Here is a 12,298-nt window from a genome sequence, read left to right on the forward strand (position 1 = left end):
ACCCTGCATCCCTGGATTTCCTTCCCCTGCCCACAGCAGTGTCCCAGGGCACCTCCATTCCAGGAATTCCCACTCTTTGTGCTGCTGGGAGGTGGTCCCATGCAGATCCTGGAGCAATTTGCAAACATTAATTAAGCCCTGGCAGCATCCCAGAGTGGGCGGGGACTGTAACTGTGTCTTTAATTACATTAATTCTGCTCAGGGTGGGCAGTAATTATTGGCAATCTATTCCAGGACTCAAACAAACCCAGGCTGATGATTGCACCTTCAGCACCTGGAATCCCATGGATGGATGGATGGATGGATGGATAGATGGAATAAATGGAAAAGGGAAAAAGCAGCAAGCAAGGAAAAAAACCACAGGAAAGTCCTGCTAAAAATCCTTCCTTTTCCTGCAGTTGGATGCTCCTCTCCCAAAAAACTCTGTCCCTCCTCTCCCAAACACTCCCATCCCTCAATTCCCAAACACTCCCATCCCTCAATTCCCAAACACTCCCATGTCTCCTCTCCAGAAAAATCCCTGCTCAAGAAAAGGGGTTTGGTCTGTGCTCCAGCCCAGCCAAACTGGGAGCAGCTCCTGGAGGAAGTGGCCAAACTCAGCTGAATCCTTTCCTCATTGAAGTGATATTTTCCTGTTCTGCCAGAAATCACAGTTCCCACATTCAGGGTGAAGTGAGGAGTTGGATTCATGGATCCTTGTGGATCCCTTCCAGCTTGGGACATCTGTGAATCCCAGGAGATTCCCACCTCAGAATCCTGCCCAGACATGGGTAAAACCACCAGGGGTGCAGGATTCCAACAGCTGCCTGCACCTGGAGCTGCACCTGGAGCTAAAACCTAGAGCTGCACCTGGAGCTACACCTGGGACTGCTCTTGGATCTACACCTGGAGCTAAAACCTGGAACTGCACCTGGAGCTGCACCTGGAGCTACACCTGGAGCTAAAACCTAGAGCTACACCTGGAGCTACACCTGGGACTGCTCTTGGATCTACACCTGGAGCTAAAACCTGGAACTGCACCTGGAGCTACACCTGGGACTGCTCTTGGATCTACACCTGGAGCTGCACCTGGAGCTAAAACCTGGATCTGCACCTGGAGCTGCACCTGGATCTGCACCTGGAGCTGCACCTGGAGCTAAAACCTGGATCTGCACCTGGAGCTGCACCTGGAGCTGCTCTTGGATCTACACCTGGAGCTGCACCTGGAACTAAAACCTGGATCTGCACCTGGAGCTAAAACCTGGAGCTAAAACCTGGATCTGCACCTGGAGCTAAAACCTGGAGCTAAAACCTGGATCTGCACCTGGAGCTGCACCTGGAGCTGCTCTCAGATCTACACCTGGATGTGCAGCTGGAGCTCAGCTGGATGCAGAAGCACTGGGGCACAGTGTGGGGTGCAAAGGAGCCCAGCCCAGCCCTGCTCTCCCCAAATTCCATGGGATTTGCACTCCTGACTCCCTGCACAGCCACACATCCCCAGCAGCTCTGTCCTGCTCCAGGCCAGCCCAGGCTCTGCTCCTGCTGCTGGGACACTCCTGCCACACCTGGACAGAGCCTCCCAGGGAGTCACTCAGGATTCCAAGGAGATGAAGCTGCTGGAGCAGCTCCACAGGAGCCACAGAGCCACTCCAGAGCTGGAGCCAGGTTGGGGGTGTTCCTGGAGCAGGAATCTGTGTCCCAGAGCAGCCCTAGGGACAGATCCCATTACCTGGGCACCCTGAGCTGCCAGGCAGGGTTGGATTCCTTCTTTCAGTTTGTTTTGTTGGGGGAAGAAGTCAGACATGGGGTCACTGTCATGAGGGACATCACTGCAGGTTCTGGAGGTGACACTTGCCATGGTCCAGAAGGACCTGGAGCTGCTGGGATGGGTCCAGAGGAGGCCCTGGAGCTGCTCCAGAGCTGGAGCCCCTCTGGAGCCAGGCTGGGAGAGCTGGGGGGGCTCACCTGGAGAGCAGAAGCTCCAGGGAGAGCTCAGAGCCCCTGCCAGGGCCTGAAGGGGCTCCAGGAGAGCTGGAGAGGGACTGGGGGCAAGGGATGGAGGGACAGGACCCAGGGAATGGCTCCCAGTGCCAGAGGGCAGGGATTGATGGGACATTGGGAATTGGGAATTGTTCCCTGGGAGGGTGGGCAGGCCCTGGCACAGGGTGCCCAGAGCAGCTGGGGCTGCCCCTGGATCCCTGGCAGTGCCCAAGGCCAGGCTGGACACTGGGGCTGGAGCAGCCTGGGACAGTGGAAGGTGTCCCTGCCATGGCTGGGGTGGCACTGGGGGGAGAGAAGCCCCCAGCAGCCCAGGCCCTGCTGCTTTCCTTGCTCCCTGGATTCCTTTGGGATCCCTGCAGCTCTGGAACCCCTGGGCTTTGTCCTTCTCCTCCCACAGCTCCTGCCCCTCTCAGGACTCACCAGTTCAGGGCCAAACTCATCCCTGTTTCCATTCCCCAGCCCAAGAGAAGCCCAAATCCCCTCAGCACCCAACTCTGCAGGAGATCAGGAACCTGTACCCCAAAGCCCCAGGGAATCACCCCAAACCCTTCAGCCCATCCCTCACAGAGAGCATTGCTTGGGGCAGCACCTGGCAGAGCCCACCCCGGATTCCTCCTTGGATTCTGCCAGCAGGAGCCCAAAATCAGCAGGATTCCCTCAGGATGGGAGAACAGGCCTTGGTTTCACCCCAGGCAGTTCCCTAAAGTGGCACTGGGACAATCTGGGAGCACATTCCAGGCTCCAGCCCCACATTAAACACCACCCACGCCCCTTCCAAAGGCAACACCACCCCCAAGCCAGAGCTTTGTTTGGAAGTGAAGCCAAAAATAAAGAATTAAAATAAAAACATGAGAGAATAAAGGTGGAAAAGGGAATGGCATAAAACAGTTTGTGGGTGGGTGAGGAAAATCCCCAAATAAACAACCCCACATCCTGAAATTCCTCTGCAATTGATTGTGGTGGTGGTAATTAAGGTGCTTGCAGCTGTTCCAAGCTGGTGGCACAGAATTCCTGTCTGCCCTCCCATCAAACCAAACCCAGGGCTGAAATGTCCCATTCATTTGGTGGGGTAAGGCTGAGCTTCACCCTGGGATTCACAGAGGATTCTCTGCTGAGGAACCACAATTACAGCCCCACCTGAGGGGGATGTCAGCAACATCCATCAGATTTTCAGGCAAATCCACAGGAATATTTTTAAAAAGCAGCACTGAGGTCTCTGTGCAGCTGCCAGCCCATGCCATGTAACCCCTGCTCTGGGGAGAAATTAAATGGTTTAACAAGAAATAACTGAGCAAATCAATCCACGAGCAAGTATTGACTGCGGAGCCTTTGGAACAGCCCAGAAATCCAAGGATTTCATGAAGGATGGGACCAAACCCTGCCACCCCTCCCAGCACAACCCCTGTGTCCCCATAGCCCCCCAGGTGACAATTTGCTTAGGGGAGTTATTAAATCAGGAGATCATTAACCCTAAACCCCAGGCCACGAACAGACCCCAGGATGTTGGATCCACTCATTAATTTCTCAGGATGAAAAATCCCAGGAAGGAAGAAATCGATGAGCACAGAACAGGGCAACCAAGATAAATATTCCAGAGACAAAGAGCTCAGAGGAATAAATCAGCCCCAAATCCAGGGAATGCAGAGCAAAATCCAATTCATCCTGAGCCTCAGCTCCTCCCAGACACTCCAGGGAAAGCAGCTCCTCACTCACTGAGCTGCCCAGTCTTGGATTTGGGTTTTGGGAGGAGTTTTGAAGGACAGGAGCTGCTGGATGCTTCCTTCCCTCAGAGTCAGCACTGATTCTTGCTTGGGGCAGCACCTGGCAGAGCCCATCCTGGATTCCTCCTTGGATTCTGCCAGCAGGAGCCCAAAATCAGCAGGATTCCCTCAGGATGGGAGAACAGGCCAATGGGCAGTTGGGAAGGTTGGATTTATCCAGCTCCAAGCATTCCTGGATGGTGTTAAAGCCCATCCCTGGAAGGGTCCAAGGCCAGGCTGGACAGGCTTGGAGCACCCTGGAATGGTGGAAGGTGTCCCTGCCATGGCTTTAAGGTCCCTCCCAACCCAAACCATTCCAGGATTCTTGGATAACAACCCCAACAGCCCAGCCTCAGGTCCAGCCTAAAATAAGAAAAGCCACACCTTGACTGAGGACAGGAGACTCCACCTGATCCATTCACAAACCCTCATCCTTCTGGAAAACGCTGACAGGGACAACAAACCCCTCCTGGAGCAGGCCAGGAAATAATCCAGAGCTGAGCCCTCCTAAATGGAACAAATCCAACGGGATTTATCACTCCAGCCCTGCAGCCCCGAGCTCCAAAGATCAGTGCAATCCCAGATTTCCATTTCTTAAGGAATAAAAGCAACACTTCCCACACTGTTGGGATTGCTGGGCTCATTCCACAGTGTCCTCTTCCTTTCCCATGTCACCCACAAAACCCAGCACCCTCTGCCCCCACGGTTTGGAGGGGCTGGGAGGAGAGGGAATCAGGAGCAGGAAGGTCCTGCAGGAGCTGCAGGGCAGAGCTGGAAGCACCCAGGGGAGAGCAGCTCCCTCCCCCAGCCCCTTTGCTCTGCTCCACAACTCAGCCAGGGCTCTTGCTCCAAATCTCCTCTGCTTTGGGATTTTGGGACTTTTACCCAAGAAAGCCTCACCTCCCTCTGGTCTTATGGCACAGAAGATGCTCTTGGAGCACATGAGCAGGTCTAAAACCTGCGAAATTCTCTTCAGACCCCCATTTATTCCATTTGCATTTATCTTTTCACACCTCCTGCCTCATTCCTGTGCCCAGCTCACACCACAGGATTTTCCTGCCTCTCTTTGGGGGGTTCTCCCTCCAAATCCAGGGAGAGAAGCAGAAGCTCCAAATAGCCCAGACAGGAGGGGCTCAGCCTCACAAGAAAGCTCAGCCCCAGGCGTGGCATCTCCATCCCACAGACACACTTCTTCCTTCCTTCCAACTTCCTGAGTTGGATGCTCCTCTCCAGAAAAATCCCATCCCTCAATCCCCAAACACTCCCATCCCTCAATTCCCAAACACTCCCATCCCTCCTCTCCCAAACACTCCCATCCCTCAATTCCCAAACACTCCCATCCCTCCTCTCCCAAACACTCCCATCCCTCAATTCCCAAACACTCCCATCCCTCAATTCCCAAACACTCCCATCCCTCAATCCCCAAACACTCCCATCCCTTCTCTCCAGAAAAATCCCTGCTCAAGAAAAGGGGTTTGGTCTGTACTCCAGCCCAGCCAAACTGGGAGCAGCTCCTGAAGGAAGTGGCCAAACTCAGCTGGGGGAAAATCATAAATAAAACAGGATTTTGGGGCAGTGCCCTGTGCTGAGCTCTCAGGACACTCCCAACCCCAGGAATTGTTCCCAGTACCTCCCCAGGGACCAGCTCTCTTCACTGGTGGTTCCCAGGTGGAGAAACTCCCCAGCCTCCCCTCAAGGACAAGGTAGAGGTCACTCCCTCCCCTGTTCCCTCACACAGGAGGAGGAAGAGGAGGAGGAGGAGGGACATGCTGGGACAGGGGAGGTGGCACTGAGCCCCCTCACCTGCAGAGCTGGGGCAGGGAAAGCGGATCCAGGCGGTTCCTGGCAGATCCAGCTGGTTCCTGGCACAGGGACTCCCCTCTCCCTCCACCCTGGAGCCACACAGCCCCTTTGGGATGGGAAGGATATTTTCCCTGTTTCCTCAGCTGAGCAATGCCCTCAGAGCTGTGAGCTCCAGGGATCACACCCCAATTCCTCCCTCTCAGCCTCGGGGAGCAGCTTCTGGGACATTTCCAGGATGGCTGAAGGAGACCCTGCTCCTCGGGCAGCCTGATGGCAGCTGCAGAGCTGGGAGTGCCCAATTCCATCCCTGAGGAACTCCTGCAGCACCTGGGAGTGCCCAATTCCTGCAGCTCTCAGGAGTGCCCAATTCCACCATGGAGGAACTCCTGCAGCATCCCCAGAGTGCCCAATTCCACCCTGGAGGGACTCCTGCAGCATCCTCAGAGCAGCCCCCGGGAGTGCCTGATTCCATCCCTGAGGAACTCCTACAGCACCTGGGAGTGCCCAATTCCTGCAGCTCTCAGGAGTGCCCAATTCCATCCCTGAGGAGCTCCTGCAGCACCCCCAGAGTGCCCAATTCCATCCCTGAGGAACTCCTGCAGCACCCCCAGAGTGCCCAATTCCATCCCCGAGGAGCTCCTGCAGCATCCCCAGAGCAGCCCTTGGGAGTGCCCAATTCCACCCTGGAGGAACTCCTGCAGCACCCCCAGAGTGCCCAATTCCTGCAGCTCTCAGGAGTGCCCAATTCCGTCCCTGAGGAACTCCTGCAGCCCCCTCAGAGCAGTCCTTGGGAGTGCCCTGAGGAACTCCTGCAGCCCCCAGGAGTGCCCAATTCCTGCAGCACCCGCGAGTGCCTAATTCCATCCCTGAGGAATTCCTGCAGCCCCCCCAGAGTGCCCAATTCCTGCAGCTCTCAGGAGTGCCCAATTCCGTCCCTGAGGAACTCCTGCAGCCCCCTCAGAGCAGCCCCCGGCCACAGCAGCGCTCCAGGATTTATCCTGCCCGGGACAGCGGGACCCTCGCCGGGTTTGCCGCACCTTGGAGGAGCGAGGGCTCGGTGAAAGCCGCAGTCAGCCCCTCCTGGCACCGGCCAAGCACCGGCAGATCCACCGCTGGCACCCAGGAGCGGGAGGCAGCTTTTCCCCACCGCCCACCGCCTGTCCCTGCTCTAATTCCCGAATTTCCTCGTGCCACGGCACCGGATTGTCCTGCTGCTGGAAAGGGCCTGCCCCAAAATCCCGTTTTATCTCTGTTTTCCCCCAGCTGTGCCGCCGCTCGCAGCAGCAGCTGCTGCCTGCACAGCCGGGGCAGCTCCTCCATCCCGCGGGGAGCCGCTCCCTCCTCCCCTGCACAGTTTAGCGGCTGCCGTGACAAGCCCAAAGGGACAATTCCGTCTGATTTCCCGGCTGCAGCGCACGCAGAGCCGGGATCCAGCTCCCAGGGAGAGTTTGCTCTGTGCTCACAGACCCCAGCCCCCGTTTAAGGATGCTCAGCCCCAGCCGCTGCCCGCAGAGATCAGAGCACCGGAATATTCCAGCACCATCAGCATCCCACTGCTCCCGGGGATCCTTCACGTGGCTCTGGCTCCAGTTCTCACCTTCCAACACACCAGAGCTCCCAACAGTCCCACCGGGGTCCTCCCAAGCAGGGATCCCGCTCCTAGCGGTTTGTAAAGCCCTGCCCCGAGTTTTGGGGTTGATCCCAAACCCCGCTGGTTAATCGGGGCTCAAACACCTTTGGGATCACCTCCGCTCAGCAAAGCTCCGCATCCCAAAGCGCTCCAGAAGTCCCGAAGGAGCGGATCCAGGGGATGCACGGGGAGCCGAAGGAGCCCGGACAGAGCAGAGCCCGACGGGATGGGCAGGGCAGGGCCGGACCGCGCCGCAGCCACCTGGGGAACCCCGGCTCGGACTGGGCAAAAACCTGGGTACGACTACGCTGGGAGCAACGCGGAACGTGGGAAGGCAGCGGCGGGGATGGTGCGACATTAATTTAATTATTTCTCATTAAAACCCAAGGCAGCAGCCAGCACCTCACACGCCAGACAGTCACCCCTTATACCAGAGAGCATCACTAGGAGCCGGTGCAAAAACCAGCGAGAGGGAAAGCGCTCGGTGGGCAGCGACCCGCGGGGAGCTCCCGAGGGGCTCCCGGGCCGGGGAGACCCTGCCCGGCCATGCGGGACCTGCCGGACACCCCAGGACCTGCCGGACACACCGGGACCTGCCGGACACTCTGGGACCTGCCAGACACCCCAGGACCTGCCGGACACACCGGGACCCTCCGGGACCGCTTCGACCCCGGAGCGCTCCGGGCACCGCGGGCAAAGGCGCAGCGAGCGGCGGGGCCGGGAACGGGACACGGAGCGGAACCGGCACCAACCAAGAGTCCCTTAAACCGACATCAGCCAGGGATGCCCTTGGACCGATACGAACGGGGATCAGGGACCGGGACCAACACGAGCCGGGATCCCTCGGACCGAGAGGAGCCGCGGACACGGAACAGAACCGACACGAGCCGCGGGTCTCTTGGACCGACACGAACCGGGAACAGAACCGACATGACCCAGGGGTCTTGGACCGACACGAATCGGGGACACGGACCAGAACCGACATGACCCAGGGCTCTTAGACCGACACGAACCGGGGACAGAACCAACACGACCCAGGGGTCTCTTGGACCGACACGAACCGGGGACACGGACCAGAACCGACACTACCCAGGGCTGTTGGACCGACACGACCCGGGGGTCTCTTGGACTGACTCGAACCGGGGGCACGGACCAGAACCGACACGAGCCAGGGCTCTTGGACCGACATGAACCGGGACCAGACCGACACGACCCAGGGGACCCCGGACAGAAGCCGAGAGCAGGGGAGGCTCCCGGCGCGCACTCACCGCGGAGAAGTTGTGCGGGCCGCAGAGCTCGCCGCGGTACTTGCAGGACAGCAGCATGTCCTCCAGCTGGTGGCCCAGGCGGTCCATGAAGTCGGCGCTGATGCCCTCGTAGTGGCGGGGCGGCAGAAAGAGGCGGAAATCGGCCAGTTTGGCGAACCAGCGCAGCCGCGCCTCGTCGGCGCGCAGCAGCTCGGTGAGCAGCGGCCGCGCGGTGCGGTTGGGCAGCAGCAGCCCCAGCCAGTGCCCCGCGTAGTACAGGTCGCCCTTGGAGAGGCGAGGGAAGCGCAGCGGGTTGTTGTTGCACAGCGTGACGGCGGGGAAGGGCAGCTGGCGGCTCCACTCGGTGCGCACGCGGGTGTGCGAGGGGAAGGCGAGCCAGTGCAGCAGGCGGTCGGAGGACCAGGCCAGCAGCAGCCCCAGCGCCGTGCAGAAGGCGAGCACCCAGAGCGCCCGGCGCGCCGGCGCCGCCCGCGCCGAGCACATGAGGCGCAGCCCGTGCAGCCGAGTGCGCAGCGCCGGCGCCCGGCGCCCCCGCGCCATGGGCGCTCCCCTCCTCCTCCTCCTCCTCCTGCCGTTCGTCCTCCTGCGGGCCGGGCTCAGGGCGAGCAGCGCCGCGCCATCCCCGGGCCCCCCGCCGGCTGCGGCCCCGAGCGGCGGGGGCAGCGCCCGCGGGCGGCCCGCGGCCCCGAGCTGCGCGGCGGGCGGCAGTTCCGGCAGCGCGGCATGCCGGGCCCGGGGCCACCGGGGCCACCGGCGCCGCCCGCACCGCCCGCCCCTGTCCCTGTCGCTGCCCCTGTCCCTGCCCGGCCGCGCCGCTCACATCCCGCGGTGCCGCGCCCCGCCCGACACCAACACCGGCACCGACCGAGCCCCGCCGCGACCCTGCCGGGCTCCGAGCCCGCGGACCCCGGGACCCCGGCGGGGAGAGCGCTGCGGGACCCCCGCGCTACCCCCGGCCCGCGCCCGCCCGCCCCGCGCCGCGCCCGCCCCGCGCTGCCATCGCCGGGCGCGCCCCGGCCAAGGGCTACGAGCGGCGGCAGCAGGAGGAGGAGGAGGAGGCTGAGGAGGAGGAAGAGCGGGACGAAGCTTGCCGAGGTGCCAGTCCCGGCCGCTCGGCGCTCGGGAGGCGGAGGGAGCGATGCTCGGCGCCGATCGCGCTGCTGCTTTCCCGGAGTAGCCCCCCGCTCCTCCTCCTCCTCCTCCTCCTCCTCCGCCCCCCGTTATCCCCCGGCTGCCGCCGGCCCCGGCCCCCCCGCTGCCTCCTCCCTCCTCCGGCAGGAGTTTGTTTTTCTGCTGTTCAGCAGCCCCGGGGGAGAACATAATATCAAGGAAAGCCGGGGGTAACGGAGGCGAGGCTTGAGCGGGCTCCGTGCGGCCGCTGCGTTCCGAGGAGGGGGGGATGGATGTGCAGGGGGCTCCGGGCTCGCCGCTCCCCGCGCCTCGGCTCCATGGAACGAACGGCAAAGGCAGAAACGCGTTCCGGGAAGCATCGCCCCCGCCCCTCGCTGCCCCTCACCCCGAGCCTGAGGAGCCCTTCGGGGTCAGGGGCTCCTCCTGCCCTGATCGGACATCAAAAGCCCCTTTCCCTTAACACCCCGTACGACGGGAATAACTCGGGATGTGGATTGGCATCTCCTCGGGATTGATGAGCTCGGATCTCTGCAAGCCGCTGCCGTTACCTTCATTTTGCTTTCAAACAGTACAGAGAGACATTCCTCTAATTGTGTCCAATTAAGCCGTAAGTGCCGGTAACTGCTCCGAATCCCCTCTGATATTTTTTTTTTCCCTCGGAATTAATTTTCCCTGTGCATTTGGAGCCGTATATTTTTACCCAATAGATGGAGTCGTTACAGCCTGGTTCTCTCCAGCCTCTCCCGGCGAGTTGCTTTTTTTATTGTGGCAAAGCTGCGAACGTGCAGCAGCCCCGGCTTGGGGGGCAGCCGGCCCAAAATCCCGCTCCTTGTCCTAAAACACGGGGGGAAAACGGGACTGAGAGGCTGAGCTTGAGCCCCGCAGGGCGGGGGCGGTGGCAGCAGCACAAACACTGCCTGAGCTCAGCCAGGTGCCCTCAGATAACTCGGCTGCTTTTTCCCGAGCTCGTGTCCATGCTCGGGAGCATTTTCCCATTTTTAGCAGCGCTCGTGAGCAGCGAATCCTCCCAGCAGCCCAGCACCGGCCGTGACCTTTCGGGACCGAGTGGGAGAGGCCGGCAGTTCCCATATCCATGCCAGCGGCGTCTCTGGCAGCTCCAGGGAGCCTCTCCTGCCGTTTTCCCGGCGGATCCCGGCTCGTTTTTCCCTGCCGCCTGTTGAAAGCACTGGGAGTTGTTCCCCTTTGCTCCCTCTCAGGATAATCAGCATCCCAAGTGCTTCCCCACCAGGTGGGCCGGGGCTGTTTTATCCATAATTTATTGCCATAAACCCAAGGAAATAAAAGGTGCCCGACCATGAACATCCTCCCAAGTTCCCTCCCTCTCCACGCTCATCCCAGCCCTGTGGCACAGCTTTCCTTGGCAGGCAAAGCCCAGCCCAGCCCTGCCCTGCCCTCACTTTCAGCTCTCTCTCTTCTCCAAAAGGTTTTTCTTTGGGTTTTTTTGGGTTTTTTTTTGGGTTTTCTTTTTTTTTTTTTTTTTGTTTGGTTGGCTTGGTTTTTTTGTTTTGTTTTGTTTTGTTTCTTTTTTGGGGTTTTTTTTTGGTTTTTTTTTTTTTTTTTTGGGCAGATGCAGCTTGGCAAAAGGGGCTCTTGTGAAGGAAAGAGCAGCAGGTTTGCATGGGAAGCAGCTGAAATCCACTCCAAATGATCCACTCATATCTCCTTGATTTATTAGAGGGAAGCAATTTTTCTAAATTAGCTGGCGAAGGGCGGTGGGATGGCCAAGGCCAGCTGGAGCTGGAATCCAAAAGGTTCCCCACGAAAACATTCCAAAGCCAAAGGAAACCTGACAATGAAATTCCAAGGTATCCCCTGGTGGGACATGGCCCCAGCCTTTGGAAATTCTCTCCATGTTTGCAGTTTGGGAAAGCAGCTCATTCCCTGCATCCGAGCCCTGGGTGATTCCTCACGCAGCCACAGCAGCTTAAAGGCTGATTGGACCTAATTAAGTCCAATAAGAAATAATTGAGCTGATCCAGAAATATTGCTAATTAACCAACAAGTCACTTGAAAATTATCCCTCGAGCTGGGTGAGTTTCCTCTTTCTGGAGGAGAATGGATTTGGGGTTCTGTAGTTTGACAAATTCAGTGAATTATTGTGAGGGAATCCCACCATCCCCTCCCCAAAACATCCCCCGGGTGCCCCTGAAAGGGGACAGGAAGGCAACTATTGGAAGTTGTTCCAAACAAAACCTTTGGCTTCTTTTGAAACCTCATTTTCACCTCAAACATCGACTCAGGTGAAGACAAAAGGGATTAAAGAAAAGCTTGAAATCCCGTGGAGAGGAAATCCTAAAACTTTGTTCTGCTGGATAGTGTCAATATTAGTATTGGTATTAATATTAGTATTAGTGTTATTAGTATCAGTATTTATCCTGGAAGGGAGCAAAGGGAGGGAGGATCCCCCTCCAAACTCCTCTCCCAGCCTCACAGGGAGACTGGAGCCCCCTTCCCTGGCCCTGTGTCCCTTGGAGCATCCCAGGGGATTTCTGGGATTTATTCCCTTGCTCTCCTGAGCGGTTCCTGCTGGAACTGAGCTCATGCTGAGTGAACAGCAGATTTATCCCTGGTTTTATCCCCTGGGGTTGGCCCCAGGCACAAGAGAGCTCTGGGACATCCTCTGCTCTGCTGAGCTTTTAGGGACCAATGGCAGGGGGAGAAATTACAGGGCTGGGATCAAATGGGGCAGGATGGGGCTTGGATTT

General features: G+C 58.7%; 1 protein-coding gene across 3 annotated transcripts in view; it reads right to left on the reverse strand.

Moving 5' to 3' along the window:
• Window positions 1-12,298, reverse strand: part of LOC139601444 (acid-sensing ion channel 2) — a 499,686-nt gene that overhangs the window by 83,696 nt on the left and 403,692 nt on the right. The window contains exon 1 of one of the 3 annotated variants that reach the window (XM_071450542.1): window positions 8,442-9,623. The exons of the other annotated variants lie outside the window; for them this stretch is intronic. Within the exon in view, the coding sequence (XP_071306643.1) occupies window positions 8,442-8,981 (540 nt within the window). The 5' untranslated portion in view covers window positions 8,982-9,623. Of the gene's footprint in view, window positions 1-8,441; window positions 9,624-12,298 lie in introns of those variants that run through there. 3 annotated transcript variants of the gene reach the window in all.

Source organism: Agelaius tricolor, unplaced genomic scaffold, assembly GCF_023055355.1.
Source record: "Agelaius tricolor isolate 1412-34295 unplaced genomic scaffold, bAgeTri1.0.p SCAF_31, whole genome shotgun sequence".
NCBI classification, from domain to species: Eukaryota; Metazoa; Chordata; class Aves; order Passeriformes; family Icteridae; genus Agelaius; species Agelaius tricolor.